This window comes from Neomonachus schauinslandi, chromosome 11 (assembly GCF_002201575.2).
Source record: "Neomonachus schauinslandi chromosome 11, ASM220157v2, whole genome shotgun sequence".
Lineage (NCBI taxonomy): Eukaryota > Metazoa > Chordata > Mammalia > Carnivora > Phocidae > Neomonachus > Neomonachus schauinslandi.
In genome coordinates, this window is record NC_058413.1 from 107,420,524 (window position 1) to 107,444,217 (window position 23,694).

General features: G+C 39.2%; 1 protein-coding gene across 3 annotated transcripts in view; it reads right to left on the reverse strand.

Annotated features, from left to right (window-relative positions):
• The window catches only part of GRIA4 (glutamate ionotropic receptor AMPA type subunit 4), a 367,043-nt gene that overhangs the window by 92,413 nt on the left and 250,936 nt on the right, over window positions 1-23,694 (reverse strand). For all 3 annotated transcript variants that reach the window (XM_021696567.1, XM_021696568.1, XM_021696569.1), the window contains exon 4: window positions 14,982-15,166. In XM_021696567.1, coding sequence (XP_021552242.1) covers window positions 14,982-15,166 — 185 coding nt within the window. The remainder of the gene's footprint in view (window positions 1-14,981; window positions 15,167-23,694) is intronic.

A 23,694-nucleotide genomic window follows, 5' to 3' on the forward strand; every position in this document is an offset into this window, starting at 1 on the left:
CTGGTCTCTTTCTTTGACTATATTCCAAATGTTAAAAAAAAATCCTTCAGTTTCATCCTTTCAGAACAAAGATGGTAGATCGCTTTGTATACACCTCTCTGCACTGAGAACCCTATAAGTGATGTGATTTGAATGGGGTTGTAGAACAATGAGTGAAAACTAAGTGTTGAAATTCAGGTGTTTATTTCCTGCTTCAGGACACCTCATCTCATCATGGTAACTGCCAAGGGCTATAGAAAAGCACGGCGTAGAGCATATCCTTCTGTCTGCCTATTACAGTGGTTCCAAAATGCTACGTCCACAGAGCTTGAATAATATTATGATTCTCATCATGCTAACGATGACCATCTCTTAGCAAAGATCCATTCTGATTTAATAGCATTTTTTTAAAAGATTTTATTTATTTATTTGAGAGAGAGAATGAGATAGAGAGAGCATGAGAGGGGGGAGGGTCAGAGGGAGAAGCAGACATCCTGCTGAGCAGGGAGCCCGATGCGGAACTCGATCTCGGGACTCCAGGATCATGACCTGAGCCGAAGGCAGTAGCTTAACCAACTGAGCCACCCAGGCGCCCTGATTTAATAGCATTTTAATTCAGTGATTGGAAATATTTGCAAAGAGGCACAGAAGGTTCTATGGAATTTGTGATTATGAATGTGAAACACACATAATAGCTTGAAAGAACCAGTGGGCACCATGCTCTTCTTTAATTAAAGAGATATTTTGTAAGAAGCAATATAAAAAATAATTCTAATGAGATGTAGGTGGAGGGGGTAATTCTTTGCTTTTTCATAAACAAACACATTAAATAAGTACAGTCATTAAGTAATGAAGCTGGGAATCCAGCCCAGATGTTTTTACTATAATTTTTGTACTTTTTTTTTTTAACTATACCCTGTTGCCTTCTTTAGTCCATAGCAATCAGAAAAATGACTTAATTTTGACCAATTTTTATACATCTTTCATAAGAGGAAAATGAATAACAGCTATTTATGACAATGACATTCTTTATCACATTAGAGAGTTGATGAATGCCAAACGTGTTGAGAAAAATCAGCTTTTTCATAATGAAACAAAAATTCCTTTTCTTCAAATAATCTCCTGTCTGAACATATTGCTTATTTGAATAACATCATATATGCAAGGTTTTCCTAGTCCCATTCTGCAGCAGACTGGGACACAGCCACACAGATGGAGAGCGATCAGGTAAAACTTAACATATCCAAGTTTAGGTTTGCAAGTTCTTCATATATCCACAATAAAGCCAATTAGCAGGAAAGCTTAAATAACTTGGGTTCAGTTTAGTATAGTTTGTAGTTTACCAGGTGTGTATCTAAAATGATAGTTCAGGTATACAATCTACCTTTAATGTAAATCCAACTCAATCCAATAGATAATTCTATTTATAGGACAAGCTCAAAGTGATCAATTAAAGGTTCAACTATGTACAGTACAGTTTTAAGTATATTTTATGGTGTTCTCTTTGAAATAGGAATTCCACAAATGGTTAACTTTCTATTAATCAGAATATTTCATGTCCCTAATTGGACATGTCATCAATAGATAAACATCTATTCATGGGTTACAAAGAAAACTTGAGGGCGCTGGTGGGGTTGGTGGTGATGGGGATAAAAGTTACCTTCAAATGTCACGTACTGTCACATGTTTCAAAGGGACAGATAATTATGAGGGGGTGTCTGAATTATATGTCAACTATGTTTGAATATGGCTTGCACAAGCACCCTGTGAAGGCATTGTTTATGGGATGGATGACCTCTAAGATCCACCCAACCTGAGAATCTCTGATTCTGTGGCTTTCCAGTGTAGGCAACTGTTGGAGCTACTGGTTCCGGGGGCTCCTGTTAACATAACATGTTCCTACCACTATCCCCTTGATTTTATATTTCTTTTCCTTATCATATTTATTTGAAGTATCATCAGAACATTCCTTCCTCCCTCATTTTTCTTAATTCAAAACTTCCTTTATTTTCTTGGACACGTTTTATTTTCCCATTTTTTTCTAGGCAAATAAAATGCAAAGAGGTGACTGCAGAGAGAGAGAGAGAGAGGTTCTGTGGCCACTCTTGCAGGGAACACCAGGTTAAATAAGGTTTGAGGTTGCTTTGCTATAGGAATTTTTAGAGACTTTAATATACTAACGTACACTGAACTCCCAGGAGCCAGATAGAGTATGCAGCTCTAGAGAACGGTTTTAAAAGGTTGTTTAAGGACATCTTTCCTATAGCTTTACTCTGTACTCGGTGCTTTCCTTAACTTTCACACCCATTTCACACTTTAGTTGCTTTAGTGGCATTTTCTTATTTCTCTTCAGTGTCAATCATCTTTACCCACAATAATAAATCAACTAAACCACTTGAGGCGTATTGAAGATATGTTCTGTCCGTAATTTTTGCGGCAGCGCCTTGCTATTTAGTAAGGTCAGCTAGTAACTTTTTGGTCATGAGTTCTAAAATTTGCCTGTTTGTAATTCTACTCAACAGATAAAATTGTGGTTAGTTAAATATAGAAGACATAAGACCCCAGAGTCACTCTCTTTACTTTTATTTCAGGAGAATGTTTTCCTGGTCGTTGAGCTTATTTGTTTCGTTCTATTTCCAACAGCTTAGTGCTCCAGAACCACGTTCTTATGAAGTGGATTCAGAGTGAGGACAAAGATGTAAGCAGAGACCCTATCTTCATACACAAATAATATCTTTTCTATGTAAACCCTTTACATTTGTTCAAGCGACTATCTCAGAAATTACTTTAAAAAACAAGCAAATGAAAGGTCATAACTAAGAGAAACAAAGCAGGAATAATATGCCTGTTCCTAATAAACAAGATTCTCCTACTTGGTGTCGGTATGTTGTATGGGCATAGCAAGCTCACTGCGTAGCTATTTTATTCCTACAAAGACTATTATCCATAACTAATAACACTGTTAAATTTGCCAAAGGAAATTCCCCTCCCCTCTTTTTAAAACCCCAGTCAGATCAGTTAAACTTCTCAAAATCTTCACAAAAGTAATGGTGACTATGAATCTCTAAATTAAGTACATATCATGGCGCTTGGCAAAGCAGATATTAATAAATACCTTTAAGAATTTCTCATGATCACTACTTGGCATTACACATTTACTTGTTCATTGTGTGTCTCCCTCATTAAAATACAGGCTCCATGGAGCAGGGACTTCAGGGGGCTAGGACATTGCCTGGCCTATGATAAGCCCTCAAGAAATATCTGTTATGTAGATGTCAAATAAATGAAGTGAAATACTGGTGTGCATGAGACACAAAAAATGACGATGAAGAACCAATGCTCACTTGGCACACTACTCGTCAGCAATCTGTCCCCCTTTCAGTCCATTCTCTACATTGTCACAAGAATTATTGTTCTTAAAACACAAATTGATCAGATCATGTCTAAAAATACCCAATGGCCTTGAAATGTTATGAGGAATATAAAACTACTTAGGAGACCCCCTGGGGCTCTTTGTAATCTGTCTTCAATTGGCCCTGAGCATCTTCTCATTTCCCCTGCACCTGATGTTCCAACCGTATGCATTTGCTTTCCCCAAACATGTGGCTCCATCCCATGGCTCTGCTCTCCCACTGCCATCTGCCTTGAATGCCCTGTCCCAGTGTTTCATCCTGGGAAATTCTGACTCATCTTTCAGCACTGTGCTTTAGTCTTTATTACACCTTTCTGCATGGTGCTACATTATTTGCTTGTGTTCATCGCTTTTCCTTTACATTTGAAATTCCTTCAAGGGATGGATTGCAATTGATTTAACTTTATATACAGTGCTCGGAAATTGGTAGGTATTGAATAAATGTTGAATAAATAAGCAAATGGGTTAACGTTGTGTACATGTGTAAGAAAGGAAAATAGTAGGATGGGGTGGGCAGACTCAAGAAGATGAGTTTCTCTTGTGTTACCTGCAAGATATTTACATTATTACGTCATTATAGTATATTAAAGTATTTGACCTTCAAATTTGCATTATAGCAATCAGCTGAAATAACCACAAAATTAATTATAAGAATAGAATTAAAGATATATTTTTCCAGTATATATTGTGGTGGTTGTAAAGGAAAAGACATAGGGTAAGTATAGAGACAATGTAAACCTGGACTTGGAAGAACATAATAATCACTGGGTATATATGTGACTCTGGGGGGAAAAAAAAAAAACTTTAAAAAAAAAAAAATTAATTTTTAAAAATTTTATTTTTTTTTCATTTTCCAGTGATTAATTGGACCTTTCTCTTTTTTTTTTTTTTTTGTAAAAACGATACCATTTTAATTTCGTTCCATAATCTGATCTTAAATTTGGCACTAGTTGTGTTCAGAGAAAATCTAGATGATCACTAGGGAAGTTGTGTACAATCATGAGGAGGATTCAGAATGGATTTGTGTTACTACCTTTCTAACTAAATCACAGTGATTAAAAAGATGCATCACCTCATTCATTAGCAGGAAGTGCACTCTATTACTGAACTGCTTAAACACTCCAGATTTTATAAAGGGCGGTTATATTTATGTTTACAAGACTCAGAAGAGTGTCCTCAAAGGTATTGTTGGTTGCATTGCTTCCTTTTTGTTAATTTCCCTGTCTTTTAAACATTTGAAGAGTAGATGCAAAATTCTAATGAAATAAATTATGAAGTTATCCTCTATTTTCTACTTAATGAGAAATATTACTTGCCTTTCTCTAAACCATAGTAGATAAGTCTATGCAGCTGCTTTCTACTTAAGGCTAGAAAAACTAACTTATTTCTCTAAAATTATCAAGCAGATTGTCCTTTATCTTTTTTTAAAAGAAACTGAGTTTTTGAATGTTTGTGTCAACAATAATGGAAACTATTCCAAGAAGTGCTCTTGGAGCATCAACTAAAACAAATTTAGTTGAACACAATCAATGCCTAGAATTTACAATTCTTCCAAGACAAAAGTACTAGCATTCTGACAACCATATTTTCCTTCCTCTTCAAAAAACTTCCATCCTTTGCTTTCTTTACTTTTCCATTTATTTATTTATTTATTTATTTATTTATTTAATAAGAAAATGAGGAATTCCTGCAACCATGGTAATGGTTGCTAAGAGATAATTAGAGACCCCTTTCTAGCTCCCACCAAATTCCATTTGCACTAGTCTGACTGAGATCTGTAAGGATGTTTCTGTTTTCTATGAAAACAACAAACCCAGTGCATTATAATGGGATTTGCACATTCAAATCAATTCAGCTAAAAAGAAAGATTAAAGAAGTAAAGTTCCCCTTTTTAAACACAACCTCACATCTGTTAAATTTCCCCTTACTTTGTTGAAGCTCCTGACTGAGCAGAGCTCCATATGCAAAAGCAGCTTTATGAGGAAGCAAAGCAACAAGCTCTGCCAAGGCTCCAGTGTGGGAAATCGCTGATATGATTGCCTTGCTGTAGTAATTTCTTTCTTTGAGTGCCTGGTGTGTTTCCATTTTCCCACTGCATCTCACTCATTGTTACATTAATATATGGAAATGAAACTCTTGTGCTTTTTCGGCCAATACAACAAACACCAGAAAACCTAGATTTCCCACCATCTTTGGCAGGTGAGGTCTTCTGGACAGAAAGCTTCAGGTAATTGAGGGCTTCCCTCCAGAACCTTCAAGTGCTGCTGGCTGCTCGCCCTTTAAACACAAAAGAGATTCTTCCTGCCTGTGTCTTCAAATGAAGCTCATTCGGGCTTTCATTTATTCGACAATTATTTTTGACCCCCTTTCATATCACTGGGGATATACTGGTAAATGATAAATATAGACCCTGCTCTGAGGGAGATAAGATTTCTGCAACAATGATAGGTAGCTAAACATAATAGGAAGAATCCGTATTCCTGCTACCTCGAGTCTTAGTGTTCCACTCCAATTTCTGCCTTTGTCCCCTAGCCAATTACTATCACATAAAAAGGAGTCTCCGCCTGCTGAGCTTTTCCAGAACTCTGTGCCTTTGCAGTTGTTTCTGTCTGGAATATCCTTACCCCTCCGCTGTTCCTGGGAAAATACAATGCATTTTCAATGTAAATGTCTGCTTTCCCTGTGAAGCATGTCTGGATTATACTGAGTCACCACATTTCCTGAGTTCCTGACACACGCTGTAATGGGTCTGACTCTGAAGCCATCAGGAATTGTCTGGCCACTCTGCTCGTGTTTCTGAGCCCCCAGCTTGGGCGTAAGCATGCCCGGTGTAGGGGCCACCTTTGCTCATCATTGTGCAGCGCCACCGTGCCCGGAATGATAGCGGCACACAGGTGTTGAGTGGATGCATTAGGAATCCAGTGCAGGACCGTCCTGTCTCCACTGCTGTCGGAATGCATGCTGCTTAATCCTTCCGTAGACCATCCAATAATCAAAGCTATTCTCTCCAGTGATGAGGCCTCTTCTGTAGTGACGACTTCTCATGACTGAAGCTAGCTTTCCTTGTCTCCGTGCTTCTTTTTGTCTCCTCTGGCTCTTATACTTTTGTTTTTGAGGATTTTTTTTTGGGGGGGGGGGCGTTCTTAGTGTGAAAAAAAAAATGACCCTATGTCATCAGCCAGGAAAGAAAATGTTCCTTTCCTTCTAGATAATGACTCAACCACTTACGGCATGCGTAGGCAGGCTCTTTAAGCCTTTGGCTCTTTTCGATGCTTTATTCAAGTCAGAGATGTTTCTGGAAGTAGAGGTGGGTAGAGTTCTAGATTTAGTGCAGTTGCTTATGTTAGAGACATCTGAAAACATGTAAGTGCAGATTCTAGATAAACAGACATTATCTGTTGCCATACATTAGGCAATTTGCCAAAAATCCTGTCTGCACCTGACTTCTCACTTGGGTGGTACTAGCCAGGGAGGAAGCCTTGGACTTAGAATTAAGTTAACTGAAGCCTTGTGCACTTTTCACCACTTGGGTGCAAATGGCCACATTTCTGTTTGTGAGAAATTTCCCTCTTTCCAATTGGTTGTGCCCCGAGGCAGGATTACTGGTTTTCTCTGGTGAGGCAATAAACCTCTGAGAGGTCACTCGTGGCTTTTAGGCTTTTTTGATTAATTTGCAAACAGTATGGGAAGGTCACCGGCTTTTGCCAACTATCTGAGAGTCCCATTTTGTCTAATGGAAACCTGAATTTCCCTTTTATAGAGTGGATGGGGGAATATTGCTGAAAGAGGCACCAATTACGTTTGAGGTGTGCGATAAAGAGGCAGTTTGAGATGCCTGTGAGCCAGTTTCTCAGTTCCTTTGTTAAATGGCTCTTTCATCCTGTGAGGTCAGTCCTTGTCATCTTCTCCCCATATGGACTTGGTGAGGCTCACATCCATGCATGGCATGTTCCAGTTCTCTACCGAATGCCTGATACCATGTATTCGGTAAGAACCGCACCCATAACAAAATCCCGAGGCATTATGAGATCCTTGATCACTTTCTACGTACCATATTTCTAAAGGAAAGAATGCATTTTAGTAGGATTTTAGCAAATGCTTTTGTTTTAAACCTTGGTTAGCCAGAGAAGCGTTCCTAACTAGAACAGAAAATGCATCTGTTTCGCTCATCACTTTATCTTCAGCAGAGCCTGGCGCCACACGTGAAGGGGGCAGTCAATAAATATTCGTAGGGTGAATGAATGTACAGAAAGAGCCACCTGACTGAGGTTTTACTCTATGCTTCCTTTCAAGGTGAATCACATGTGTAAAATTATATACTCCTTCAGGATCAAATGCGATGATCAGGAAGTCTTTACCGGAAACAGTGTTACTCACTTTTAGAGTGATCAAGATTTTCTAAGATCATCTTGGTCTAATGCCCCTTATTCAGAGTAAGAAGTAGAATCACAAACATTAAATTATTCCATTTACTTTTTAAAAATAAACAACTGAAGAGTTCTCATCCATTTCTTCAAAAGTGAAAACATTCATCTCTTTTGGAAACATTATAATTTTGGGGATATGAGCCAATTGAGCAAAGAAAAGAGGTAAAAGAGAGTACAAGCTACCCCACCACCCATGTAATGCCTGTATTCCAGAGGAGGAGCTGGGGGTTGGTTCTAAGAGAAGGGTTTCATAGACTATAGGAACACAGAAATATACCTGTGTGACCCTTGGTTTTTTTGTTTTGTTTTGTTTTGTTTGCTTTTTTTCATGGTGGACTAAAATGTGTGAGCAACCATTAGCCTTAAGTGCTATTTTGCTCAAATAATTTTTGAGGCTAGGAAAACAGTTAAGATCAAGTCTGTTGTTGCCTTTTTCTTACTGGGTTAAACATATGAATCAGTCTGGTAGTTCAATATTCAATTGATAAGGTCTTAGAGTTCCCTCAGGACTCTTTGCAAGTAATTGAGTTCAGGATTTAAAACTAATGGACATATGTGAAAATAAAATAATATATGAAAAGGCTCCCGCTATAAAGCACTGATTTTGATATGGAAGTAATTCTTTTGATTCAAGCTATATTATTTTTAACTCTTCTATAAAATAATTGATTGTTGTTAGAGGAAGAAAACTAGGTGAGATGAATACCGTTAGTGTCCAATGAGGTATATGTTTTTTTAAATTTTATTTATTTTATTTTATTTATTTGACAGAGACAGAGATAGCGAGAGCAGGAACACAAGCAACGGGAGTGGGAGAGGGAGAGCAGGCTTCCCGCCGAGGAGGGAGCCCGATGTGGGACTCGATCCCAGGACCCTGGGATCATGACCTGAGCCGAAGGCAGACGCTTAACGACTGAGCCACCCAGGCGCCCCAATGAGGTATATTAAAGTAAAAATTGACACTTTCAATAATTGATCACAAATGCAACAAATATTCAAAAAGTACTTTTAATTTTTTTTTTTTTCTGAGTTATTTTCTGTAGATGAATGGACCAAATTGCCCAATGGAGTTAGAAGGCCAAAAATGCAAGTTGTTTTATTGTGGCCTCATACAAACAATATGACAATAAGTCTAACTTTGTAGTTTTGTTATATTTCTATTACCTTAATAGCTCAGTGGGTAATATTTATATAAATTGTTCCACTTTTTCCTATGATGTAATTTAGGATAGAAAAATCAATATACCTTAAACTACATTCTCAAATAGTTGTTTTGAAACTGATGTTCTGAGATGTTGGAATGGCTAACTACTATTTTAAACAGCAATCCAAGGAAGGAAAACTTCCAAACTCATTCTATGAGGCCAACATTACCTTGATTCCAAAACCAAAGACCCCATAAAAGAGGAGAATTACAGGCTACTATCCCTGATGAACATGGATGCAAAAATTCTCAATAAGATACTAACAAATCGAATCCAACAGTACATTAAGATAATTATTCACCACAATCAAGTGGGATTTATTCCTGGGCTGCAAGGGTGGTTCAATATTCACAAATCAATCAATGTGATACACCACATTAATAAAAGAAAGGATAAGAACCATATGATCCTCTCAATAGATGCAGAAAAAGCATCTGACAAAGTACAGCATCCATTCTTGATAAAAACCGTCAACAAAGTAGGGACAGAGGGAAATACCTCAACATCATATATGAAAGACCCACAGCTAATATCATCCTCAGTGGGGAAAAACTGAGAGCTTTTCCTGTATGGTCAGGAACAACACAGGGATATCTACTCTCACCACTGTTATTTAATGTAGTACTGGAAATCCTAGCCACAGCAATCAGACAACAAAAAGAAATAAAAGGCATCCAAATCAGCAAGGAAGAAGTCAAACTTTCACCATTCAGAGATGACATGACACTCTCTGTAGAAAACCTGAAAGACTTCAAAAAATTGCTAGAACTGATCCACAAATTCAGTAAAGTTGCAGGATACAAAATCAACATACAGAAATCTGTTGCATTTCTATACACCAATAATGTAGCAGCAGAAAAAGAAATCAAGGAATTAATCCCATTTACAGCTGCACCCAAAACTGTAAGATACCTAGAAATAACCTAACCAAAGATGTAAAAGAGCTGTACTCTGAAAACTACGGAATACTTATGAAAGAAACTGAGGAAGAAACAAAGTAATAGAAAAACATTCTATACTCATCGATTGGAAGAACAAATATTGTTAAAATGTCTATGCTCCCCAAAGCAATCTACAAATTCAATGCAGTACCTAGCAAAATACCATTAACATTTTTCATAGAGCTAGAACAAACAATCCTAAAATTTGTATGGAGCCACAGAAGACCCCAAATAGCCAAAGCAATCTTAAAAAAGAAAAGCAAAGCTGGCGGCATCACAATTCCGGACTTCCAGCTCTATTACAAAGCTGTCATCATCAAGACAGTATGGTACTGGCACAAAAACAGACACATAGATCAATGGAACAGAATAGAGAGCCCACAGATGGACCCTCAGTTCTGTGGTCAACTAATCTTCGACAAAGCAGGAAAGAATATCCAATGTAAAAAAGACAGTCTCTTCAACAAATGGTGTTGGGATAATTGGACAGCCACATGCAGAAGAATGAAACTGGACCATTTCCTTACACCACACACAAAAATAGACTCAAAATGGATGAAAGACCTAAATGTGGGACAGGAAACCATCAGAATCCTAGAGGAGAACACAGGTAGCAGCCTCTGTGACCTCAGTCACAGCAACTTCTTACTAGACACGTCTCCAAAGGCGAGGGAAGCAAGGGCAAAAATGATCTATTGGGACTTCATTAGGATAAAAAAACTTTTGCACAGCAAAGGAACCAATCAACAAAACTAAAAGGCGACCTTCAGAATGGGAGAAGATATTTGCAAGCGACATATTTGATAAAGGGTTAGTATCCAAAATCTGTAAAGAACTTATCAAACTCAACACCCAAAAAATAAGTAATCCAGTTAAGAAGTGGGCAGAAGACATGAGTAGATATTTTTCCAAAGAAGACACACAGATGGCTAACAGACACATAAAAAAATGCTCAACAGCACTCATCATCAGGGAAATACAAATCAAAAATACAATGAGATGCCACCTCACACCTGTCAGAATGGCTAAATTTAACAACACAAGAAACAACAGATGTTGGCGAGGTTGTGGAGAAAGGGGAACCCTCCTACACTGTTGGTGGGAATGCAAGCTGGTGCAGCCACTCTGGAAAACAGTGTGGAGGTTCATCAAAAAGTTAAAAATAGAGCTACCATACGACCCAGCAATTGTACTACAGGTATTTGCCCAAAGGATACAAAGAGATTGACTCAAAAGAATATATGCAGCCTGATGTTTACAGAGCATTATCTACAATAGTCAAACTATGGATTCAGCCTAAGTGTCCATTGACTGAAGAATGGATAAAGAAGATGTGGTACACACACACACACACACACACACACACACACACACACACACACAGGACTATTACTCAGTCTCAAAAAAGAATGAAATCTTGCCATGTGCAACAGCATGGATGGAGCTAGAGAGTATAATGTTAAGTGAGATAAGGCAGTCAGAGAAAGACAAATACCATATGATCTCACTCATATGGGAATTTAAGAAACAAAACAGAGGAACATAAGGGAAAGAAAAAAAAGAGAGAGGAAGGCAGCGCATAAAATAGACTCTTAACTATAGAGAACAAACTGAGGGTTGCTGGAGGGAAGTAGGAAGGGGATGGGCTGGAGGGGTGACAGGCATTAGGGAGGGCACTTGGGATGAGCACTGGGTGTTATATATAAGTGATGAATCACTAAATTCTACTCTGGAAACTATACTGCACTATATGTTAACTAACTACAATTTAAACAAAAACTTGAAACATTAAAAAATAAGCCCATTGAAACTCAAAAAAATATAGCACACATTTAAAAGTATAGATATGAAACATTAATTTACTCACCCTTTATAGAAAGAACTTTAGCTTTAATAAACATCTTAGTTTTGTTGTTGTCCTTATCATAGATTTCTAGTTACAATTTTGTTCTTATGGTAGTGTTTTGGGTCCCAGGACAGACTTTTTCAAGCAAACTATCTAAAGATACGGACAAAATCCTGCATTTTTAGCAAAGCTGACACCTCACCCCAGGTGATTCTTAAGCCTACTATTGTTTGAGATCTACTGCCTTAGAATTTTTATAATTAAGTTAAAAAGATAATGTAAAATTCTTAAAACAACTAATTGTAATTAATTTGAAATTTCAGATACATCCTGTAACTCTTCTGGGCAGTGATTAAAGAAAAGCGATGCTAAAAAAATAAACAGTAATACATTTATAAGAACTAATTAGTTTGTGACATAAAAATAATTTGGAAAACATGTGCAGAAGATGAAGTGGTTCTCTAAACACAGTTGTCCATTCACAGATTTTAAGAGAAAATTGTGGGAGCCATTTCCATTATGTTTTTAAAAAATTATACGAATTATAATATCCACAAAGCAGTTATTGGTCACATGCCAATATTAAGCATGCTCATCTTTCTATAATCTACTAACACATCCCCTTATCTTCATTATATTAACTTCACCATCTTCTGAAAGATAGCTACTTCATTTCAAAAGCATTTTTCTGATCAAGATTATTTAGCATTTTACTTTTTTAAAAAAGGCATTGGTTGATTCTCTGCAATTGTTTTCCACTGTTACCTCAAATTATTAAAGAGGCTGCAGAAATATGGGGGTATTAAAGTACATGTAGAAACTCTTGACACAGTTTGGATTAGCTCTTGTGTTTGGATGAGTCAAGAGTAAAACCAAGAAACATTAAAAATGATTTGGCTTAAAGCTACAAGGAATTAAAGTATCGGTAGTAAAAAAAAATCATATTAAGGATCAGAAAACATCTTTTCTTAGGGAAAATTTTATAGGACAATTTAGAGTATATTATGTTCTCATAATACAGGAGACACTGTACAATTGATTAGGTTTATCCTTGAGAGGCATTTTAAAGGGACAAAGTCTCATTATTACTATGCAGTCATGAGAGAAAAGAAACCTTTTAGAATCCAGCAAGAAGAGACACAGAAAAAGTAGACACTCAGTTTTCTAAGTTCTGGGGATCTATTGTACAGCACGGTGACCATAGTTAACAATACCGTATTATATATCTGAAAGTTGTTAGGAGAGCAGATCTTAAATATTCTCATCCCCCCCCCCCCAATCAAAAATGGTACCCATGTGAAGGGACAGAATTGTTCATTCACCAGCCCTGCTATGGTAAACACTTCACAATACATTAGTGTATCAAATTACCATACTGTCACATGAAACTTACACAACATCGTATGTTAGTCATATCTCAATAAGGCTAAGAATATAAAAACAATATTTTTGAGATGACAAAAAACGCTGTCTTGTTCCCCTAAGCAAGATTTTCTTTAAGGCTTGTTATTAGAGTTTATCCAAAGCACGGGGGCACGCCGATTTTCCTCTTAGAAACTAGCTAAGCCTCTGAAATGGGTCAGTGTGCTGTAGGCATTCCACTGCCTTCTCCAGACAGTCTTTTAGGCACAGGTGGTAAGTGGAGGGTCTTTCTGAGCCTTCCTCGCCCTCTGACAGGAACTTGGCAATCTGGGCAGTTCTCAGAATTGACTGCTCTGTGGGATTCATGAGGAGGTATTTACAAAGCTTCAGCTGTTCACATCAAACAACTCAACTCTCAACACAGGGGTGGGAGTGAGAGGGAGGGAGAACAGAGTTTGAGCTGAAGTGACTGTCTTGCTTAAGAAAGTACAAAAGTTTTTTCTTGGATTCCATAAATACACGCTTAAAAATTCTATATACCTTGCTTGAATAGTTGCAAACTTATTTTTTTGGAGTCCCTCAGGGATAAAGCTGAGTGGCATACAGGTTTATAATGAATGTCTTCCAATATAATATAAATATATTTCTTCAATCAAGTTTTTTTCTTCTATGAAAACTTAACAGGAAGTGAATACTATCGTTTCCTCTTACAGTATAGATTGGCTTCACCAGACCTTGAAAAAGAAATACCGCATGCTTTTTCACTTTTAACTTTTACAAATTCTGATATAGTTGAGGAGGGAAACTGAAAGGCATCTAGTTTAGGGCCCTTTGATATGAAGGAGGAATCTCTGAAACATATTTCGGTTTTGCTTTTTCTATTTGAGTACTTAAGTTATTGTTATAAATAAATCTACGAATTTCTAAGTTTACTACTACAAATCACATCATATTATTATGCAAACTATATGTAGCAAAGTAACCAACAAGACATCATGCGACAATATTGCCTTAGCCAGAACGGCTCACCGTAGGTCAGCAGGAGCATACATTTCTGAAACCACTAGGTGGCAATCATTCACTGCAATTTTGGCCAAATATAGCTTGAAGCTGATCGGGAGATGTAGGGTCAGGAGGAAGGCAAATGTTACCCATTATTTGATGATATTTTCCTATCATTTAACACAATAACAAAGCTCAATTTTACCTTTTCCTGTCTGCTTCAAATCAAATCAACGACTATTGAAAGATTTATCAAAGGAGTCTTCATTTGTGAAAAGAGTTGAAAACCATTTTCACTGTAGTGGTAATGCACTGAAAACATCTAGAAGAAGATATGCTATGCACAGTGCGCCATTTAACTTTCTTTTATTTCATTGCTTTACTATTTCATGTTATTAGTTCTCGTGTAGCTATTTTTCTGAAGGTTAGAAAAGGCACAGAGTCATGAATACTAAAACTTTCTAAGATTCTAGATGGCATTAATCTTCAATTAATCTTCAAAATTAATGTTTATGAACGTAGGAGGCCAAGAGCTCTTGGTGATTCACAAAAGGTCCTTGCTATGGTAAGTCTTTAAAATGTGTGAGAAATCGTGCTCCTCAGTGCACTGAGACCTACGAGCCAAAATGGCCTTTGGTGATAAAGGATTATGATTTAGTCTTAGAGATGAATCATGGAATGAAAATTCCTGAACTCTGCACTTCAGACTAAATGGTTTGGAGAAAATATTGATGGGAAAAAAGTAAATCAAAAGTCAACTTTTTGTAGAAGGTCTATGGTAATAATAATATAAAATCCAGGACTTACCTGTTCTAATATGTTTTGAAGCCTCTCTATCTCACAGTCTATTACAAATTTCTTCTCTTGTCGTCTGTCGAGTTCTTCTAGAAGTTGCCTATAGCTGACATCATTAAAATTTTCCACACATATAGCGCTGACATGCCAACCATTTTGTCCTGCTTTTTCCATAATAGCTTGAAGTATTGAGTACCCTAGTGGGGAAAAAAATCCAGAAGGGTTACTAAAAACATACTTTCACTCCTCCTCCTTAATAACTTATGCAGGCACTGAGTCTATGTCAACATTTTTATGCTGCAAATATACAATAAATGCTTAGAAACTTAAAGATCTGAGTGGGTTTTGCTTTCTCTTCTTGGGGCAACACCCCTTAAAAAATATTGCTCGAGAGGCACCTGGGTGGCTCAGTTGGTTAAGCAACTGCCTTCGGCTCAGGTCATGATCCTGGAGTCCCGGGATCGAGTCGCGCATTGGGCTCCCTGCTCGGCAGGGAGTCTGCTTCTCCCTCTGACCCTCCCCCTTCTCATGTGCTCTCTCTCTCTCTCATTCTCTCTCTTTCAAATAAATAAATAAAAAAAATATTGCTCGAATGAAGGAAGAACACCATGCCTTGAATAAGCTCTCAAAATCCCTCTACTAGAGAACATTACATTGCTTTAGACATATTTTTGATGAAATAAACCAAAAACCAAATTCAGTACCACCTCTAGTCAATAAGAATTTGATAAATTCTTTTTGTTAATTCTACTCACTGGACAGAATTAATTTTGATCAACTGAGCAAGGCAGTAACGACATGTCTGGGTTCAGCTATGGAAAAGATGATATTAAAAACCAATGCAACGGTATTTATTGAGGACCCATTATTGTGAATGGAGGAGGCATCATTATTTTTTCCCCCAACCCTCACCCCCCTTTCTGGGGAGAAGGCATTATTTAACTCTTTGTCTCTTAGCAGGGGGATGATATGGATTGCGGGTGAATTGAAGGGCTACTAGGTGAGGCACCAGGCATTCAAACTCATGATCTAGTAGAGGAGAAAGACATTCAAATAAACAAATGCAGCTCAGTTGAAGACACTGTGATGCTAGCTGTACTCAATGTCCAGTGTTGGCCCAGGGGAAGGTTTGGTTAAATTTGCCTGGCTGGGACATGAGAAAGAGGAGGAAGAACTTGCACCAGGTCCTGAAGGTTGAGAAGGCTCATCCAAGCTTGCTGAAAAAGGGAGTGTTCATTAGCTGGAGACAGCCTTCCAGAGAATGGGGTGATCTGTGCCCTGCTGTTGGTCCACATCCCTCTGTATTCACCAGCACAGAAGGGAAGGGAGGTCAGTGTCTGGGTTAAGGAAGCTGGGGCAAACTTAGGAACACAGCCCCTGGAGTGTTTCTTCATGCCAACACTGTCCTGAAATCTTGCTTTTTCTAGCTCAGTTTTCAATTGCATGCAAGAAGAAGGGAAAAGTCTTTGAAATTATGAATAGCCAATAAATAAGAACTGGTTACAATCAGAGCCTGGTAGCCAGTGATTTTTTCTACTTGGGGCTTAGCATAAAAAAAAATATGCTCATCCTCTTTAAAGAAGGTCTAACAGTGATTTGAGCTCATCCTATGGCAGCTGATGGTGGTTTCTCCCTCCCTTGGTCCCTGGAGTCAGAGTGTAGAACCAGGTGGATTAAAAGTGAAGACTTAAAATGAATACACAGCACTTGCAAGATAAGAGGGCATTTATTCAGGTTTCTGATTGGTATGAGTCTCTCAAATTCAAGGATTCTGATTTTCAGGTATATTTTCTACAAGTCAGAGTTTCAAACATTACGGATGCTTGGTTAATACCAACAGATGGAACTGATGATGAGATCATATTTGAAATATAAATTACCTGATATCCTGCCAAATGAAATACTGTGGCAGTCAGGATTCATTTCTATCTAACTGAAAAAAAAATTCCCCAAAGAGGAAGACAGAGGGCATGTTAATTACCCTGTAATTATTCTGGTCTATCCAGTGCTCCATTTAGTCTTCCCTTTTGTAACGCATGCCGGTAACCATCTTTTCGGATCTTACCTAGATTCCCCTCGGCCCCCACCCCAAGCCCATTACTCTTCCCCTGTTTGGGGTCTGACACCTATGTAACAGGATGGCCTGAGTGCTCTCTTAACGTACATGCTCATGCCTCATCTATTCTGTTACAGGGACTTGCTCTCCAATAGGAAGCGAGGCAGTGTTCGTTTATATTCATTTTTGATACCTCAACATATTCTTTTAAAAAATTCCAATTGACATCTTACTCTCCCTCTTTCTCCTTTTATTTAGTGTCATACCAAAATAATTCAAAGACATTTCATTTGATTTTTTTTTTTTTTTGCATGTCGTAAAAGATGATAAATACCGACCACACACACCAAAGTAGTCATCCTGCGCCCTGGGATCAGTTCACAGCTGGTGTGGTTCTTTATATATTTCCTTTTTATTTTTATTTTTGTTTTTGGCATCATGTGGCTATCAGGCTTCACATCACTACTAGACATCCAGGTTGTTATTTTCCTGCCTATAGGACCTTTACAGAATGTACAGCCACAAACCTTCGGATGAAATTCATGTATGTTCCCAGTTGCATAAGAGATATTTCAAGATTCACACTCATAAACAAAACTATAATTCTATAATATAAACTATAAACTATATAAAGAATAAACTATAGTTCAAATTGAACATTTCGTTATCTGATTTGTCAGATTTACAAACGGCACTAGAATTGAAATAAGACAAAACCTTAGGACACAATCTTTGTTAAATGGCAAAGAAAGTTGGCTGCCTAAGAAGAACCATTAATCATAGTCAGAAATAAATGGCATCTTTCCGATGTGGTGCAAAGCACATGCAGTTATAGGTCGGAAGCTGGGATTCTTCTATAGGCTATGTTTGATTTTCATATGCTGTCTTCTTCATTGCTACTCGGATGTGTGTGTCTTATTTATTTGCTAGGATAGTTGGGAATATATTGTGACTTGGAGAAAATACTGCTGTTGAATCTATGGCTACGTAACTTGGCTGTTATATAAACTAGAAAATCACAAGTCATGTCATACTAATTCTACATCCGGCTATGATTTGTATCTCCTAGTTATTAGAAAATCTGTAAGATATTGTTGGCCACGAATACTGTGTGTTAGGTGCATATCACAAGACTAATGGAGACTTTACTACCATACAGGATCTTTTCAGTCTCGCTTTGACTTTAAAAAGCTGCCTAACATTTTAATTCAATATAATTTATTGAAAACCTACTACATCCAAGATCCTTTAAGGTTTGCCAAGATAAAGACATGATTCTTGTCTCTGCAAGGAATTAACTATCTAGTCACTTACTAAGTAACTAACCATTACACAAATTACAGTACTGTATAAACAACCAAAATAATTTTATTAGAATAGTGGTGAGAGCATATCATGGACAAAATCACATTACTGTATTACAATAAGTAATCAAAGGCTTTTCATTGTTATTAAAGAACAGTATCAGTTATAATACAAATACTGTTTAAAATGTTTTTATACCATGTAATGACATTATCAATTATGCTGATAATTGATCGCAGTGATGTAAGCTGTACTGAATGACTGCATCCATGCACAGCAACGATGTTTCTATCATCCATGGGGAATGACCTCTTTTGGATGAACAGTACCATCCAGAGATGTGGCTGCTACCAACACAAGCTGGGTTTTATTTATTTGATGTTCTCTCTTTCAAGAGTTATTTGATTCAACTATCTGTACACAGAGGCGCAGGAGGAGAATCAGGAGAAATTTATGTCAGAGTGGATAGAATTTCAGAGGGGAGTTATCGATAAGCTGTTAAAAAACTTCACTTGGATAAAGACCGAAGCACGCTCATAGTGCTTCTTACTTAGAAGTCCACTGGTGCGTTCACAGGAGCTCACTGTGCAGTGCTGGATACAGAAGTCATATTTCAGACGGCTGAGAAATTGAGGAGAAGATGAGAAGAGGTGAGAGTGTAGACGTTATCAAGGAGTCTCATCATGATAACGAAGTAATGAGATGAAGGGTGCGCCATTATGATGAATATGGGATGGAGAAACTCCTAGGTCGTGGGAACCAGTATGAGAAGCACGGGGTGGAGAAACATCAAGGCTGTGGTGGTGGGTACCAGTGTGGAAAGGAGGGGACTGGGTCTGTTCCATGAGCAAGGGGGGGTTGTTGATGAGCTTCAAAAGAAGCAGCAAAGGGACACAGCAGCCAAGTACAAGCCCTCCCGCCAACCTTCTGAGCTGCCATGCAGGTACCCACCGCAACACTATTGGTGTCTCTGGTCTGGGCACGGTTCCCGGCATCCCAGACACTGTGTGTACCTGGAAGTATACTCCGTGCTGCATTAACCTCAGTCTTAGAGAGGAATGAGGTTCTGGAACCCTCACTCATTGAATGGCACCATGCTGGAACTGCCGAACACATTTAGCAACCATTTAGTTTGGACTCTTTCCAAAGCAGCTTAGCACCAAAATAACGTGTTCAAAGGCTCCTGTCTGGACTCCAAGGTCTCAGCACACAGGAGTAACTAACCTTGTAGTGCGGTTAAAATTATCGGCAGCCGGGACTACAGCATTTGTTCTCTGCACAGTTCAAGAAGGGCATAGTGAAAATAAACAAAGATCTTCTAACTGATACAGTTTGAGGCCAAACATGCAAACCTGATACAAGATGGAATGTCTTGAGTTTTCCCTTGTCTACAATCAACAGTAAAAACAGAAAATCCATCCTTAAAGATGGTCATTCTGGGTCCTGGATTTTCCCTAAAGCCTCTCGTATTTTCTGACAAGAACATTTACTGTTTCCTGAACCCGACACTCCAGTGTGCATATTTAATTCAGATGCCGTCTTACAGGTAAATTTGGTAATCTAAATCTTTAAAGTTTCTGTTAGTTGCAACTGAGCCTAACCCTCATGAATACAGGCATACGGCAAGTATTTTCAACCATCTGCCACAGGTTCAAGGCTCTGAGCACCTCCCTCCAGGCGTGCCCTAACACCATGTTTTTCTTCATTCTCTTGGGCTTTTCTAGAACCAAGCCACAGGAGAATTTTATTTCAATACAAAGAACGGCTGAACCTATTAATTTATATAATCACTTGTTTCCATACTAGATTGATTTTTGTAGATAGAATCTCTATGGACTTCCTTGCAGTGCCCTGTATTTTCTTACTCTTCTCTGATACATACCCAAATCATATTCGTCTCCTCCCTCTTTCCAGTATCATTTTATTTTATTTTATTTTATTTTTTTAAAGATTTTATTTATTTATTCATGAGAGACAGAGAGAGAGGCAGAGGGAGAAGCAGGCTCCCAAGGAGCAGGGAGCCCGATGCAGGACTCGATCCCAGGACCCTAGGATCATGACCTGAGCCGAAGGCAGACGCTCAACCATCTGAGCCACCCAGGCGCCCTCCAGTATCATTTTAGACCATTAATGTCTGTTTTCTATCCTCCAGCAACACTGCCCTTCTCAGATGTTCTAGAAGGTACCTTGCATCTCTCTACCTCAGTGCCTTTGCACAAAGCTACTGTTCCCTTAAAAAAAAACTCCTTCCTTCAACTTTTGCTTTCCTTCATCTGTCAGAACAAATTGCAAACATTACTTACCCCCGACTAGATCGCTTTCCCCTCTTTGCTCTTCAAGCTCTTACAGTTTTCTGTACATTTTTTTTTAGTTTCTAACTGTATACTTGAATGATGATCTGATTAGTGTCTTAGCCCTCCACTATGCTGTAGGCTCCATGAAGGTAGGGACTATTTCTGTGCTCAGTCCTTCTTTGTCCAGTAGGTGCTCAGTGGATGCTCAGCAAAGAGTTATCTGAATGCATGAATGAATTAGTGGCAATTTCACAGACAGGAGTCAGAATGTTACAAGGCTTGGCAGTGAGAAGCAGCATAGTAGGTCACATCCAGGAACCTCAAACACTTCAGTTTATCTCGTGTTTGGAAGAACAAGGAGAATATGGACAGATTTGGTGTGGACTGCAGGAAGGGCTCCACAGGCAGCAGACATAAGCAGGAAAAGGTCGTGTCACTAAGGCTTTCTCTCATATCACAGAATTTGGTCTTTATTCCTTAAGGACTTCAGGAAGAGAATGACAAATGTGCTGTAGAGTGACCATTCAATTGAGGTGTGGGAAATACAGGGGATGAAAGTAACAGGAAATGGGAAAACCTGTTCGGAGGCCATATTGAAATAATCCAGGTGAGGTGACAGGGGAAGGACGACTCTACTTGGTGATCCATGAAACTTAAGGGATATGGAGGACGAGGATCAATCCGTTCTACTGGTGGTCCTTTAATCCTGTTTTCAGAGGGCAGTTGCATCTTTTTTGATGTCCTGAAGAAGCACATACTTTTCCACTTGGATTTCAGATGTCAAGTGACTTCTGGTGATAAGGCCTGGCAGCCACCTCCTTTGTCACCCAAACCAGTAAGCTAGATTGACACAGGCTTGAGGAACGCAATTTCCTCTCTTGCTACAGGCAGCCGTTGTTCTACAGACCATCTCTGTAGATTTTGAATAGTCCCTAAGAAAAAACTGGATATCTTTGCAAGTTTGCCTCCAGAATTGTTTATCTCCTCAGCACTATGACCATTTATCAATATCTTTTTATAGTGGACCACCATCTCTTTTCATGCAAGAAAGGCATTCTTGAAAATTTTGCATAATTTTAAACTCCAATATCTAAAGACTAGTTTCCTATTCAGAATAAATGTCGGGCATGATTTCTATATGGTTATTAATTTGCTCCTAAATTGAGATTTTATCAATTTTAAATATCACACTATATAAAATTCACAGTTCTGATTATATCTGGTTTTTTTTATATCACACTATAAAAGTTCACAATTTGAACTTGCACTAAATGCAACTATCGTATTTTTTTTTTAAGATTTATTTATCCATTTTAGGAGGGTAGGAAGGGACAGAGGGAGAGGGAGAGAATCCCAAGCAGACTCCCCCTAAGCGTGGAGCTGGATGCAGGGTTGGATCTCAGGACCCTGAGATCAGGACCTGAGCCAAAATCAAGAGTCGGATGATCAACCGACTGAGCCACCCAGGCACTCCAACCATTGTATCTTTATAAGCAGACTGAAATATAGATTTGTGAATTAACAGGCAAACCAAATAATGTTTGTCTCATATTAAGCATTTAAAGTACTTAAGACCTAATTTTGCACGTTAAACTTACTCCGTATGGCAACGCTTTGGGAAAGCAAAGTGTTGAGTTGAGAGGAGGGATAGAGCCCCTGGGAGAGAGGACTTCTCTGCAGAGAGAATGACAGGTGAGGATGGGGAGGGTCTGATGGACAGAGATGGTGACAAGCATAAGGGCCGAGGGCAGAGCGGTGGGAAGCTTGAGGAATGCTTGATAGATTGTTAATAGTTAAGAGACTGGTTTGCTGGAGTGGTGGGTTCATAAGCATACTAAGCTTTATTATCACCTGACAATTCGGCTGGACCTTAGGACAGCCCTGTGAAGTAGGTCTGATCATCCCCCCGCCCGTGGATGAAGGGACAGAGATCAAGGTGAGCCACGTGGTTTCCATCAAACTGTAACCCCAGAAAGTGGCAGGCCCTCCGTTCTCAAGAGGAGGGGCTCTTGCACCCCACATTAGCGGACAGGGAGAGCTGGAGATGAGGCCAGAAAGGAAGGTCAAGGCTGTGTTGGGGAGGTCCCTCTTCCTCTCAGGAGGGCAGCTAGTAGGTTAGCGTGTTCTGCCAGTGCGATCCTCAAAGCACACGGAGAAGTGGACGCTGCTTGCCCAGCACCACTGCGGCCCCCACCCACGTGCAAACCAGCACCCCCTCCTGTCCGGACTCTGTAGCCATCTCCTGACAGGTGTCCCTGCTCTGCCTTCGCCGCCTTTGGACTGGTGGTAGCAGGGCTGCGAGCGAGCCGACCATCCTACTCAGAGCTCACAGCCTGCTCGCTGCTCCTTCACGTGGCCGCACCGCCCCCCCCCAACCTCTCTGACCTCATCTGCCGCTTGCTTGCTCTCAGACACCGCCAGCAAACCGCCAGCAAACTGCCGGCAACCCCCCTTGACCGGCTCTGTTCTCCGCCCACCGGCTTTGCCCTGGAGTGCGCTCCCCAAGGCAGGCGTGGGAGGCTCATCCTTTCACCTCCGTCAGGTCTTTACCCACCTGCCCTCTCTTCAAGGAGGGCATCCCGATCTCATTCTCTGCCGTGTCAACTCTCTTGCCCTGAGATGTCACACTCCCTTCTCTGCGGTATTTTCTCCCTAACATCATCACCTAACGTACCATGTGTTGTATTCATCTTGTGTATCGTCTGTTGCCCCCACTAGAGGGCAAGCGCAGGCACGGAGGCAAGTTCTGTGTTCCTCACTGTGGTACAAGGGTGCCTGGCGACTAAAAGCCACTCGAATTTGTTTGAATAATTAAAAACTCAAAGTTAAATTTTACTTTACTGGCCACAGGGAAATACGGGAGGCTTTGGAGCAGAGAAGAGACAGATTATAAAGTTGCTTTCATAATACTAGCTTTCATACTGATGGACTCAAAGGAGGAAAGGGAAGCCAAATAGGAGGCTACTAAAATGAATCTAGGTGTAATGCAGTAATTCCTCCAATCTACAGTAGTTCTCAAACAAATGGGAAGAAAGGAGAATGTCAGGTGCTCACTTCTCTCCAAACTCTA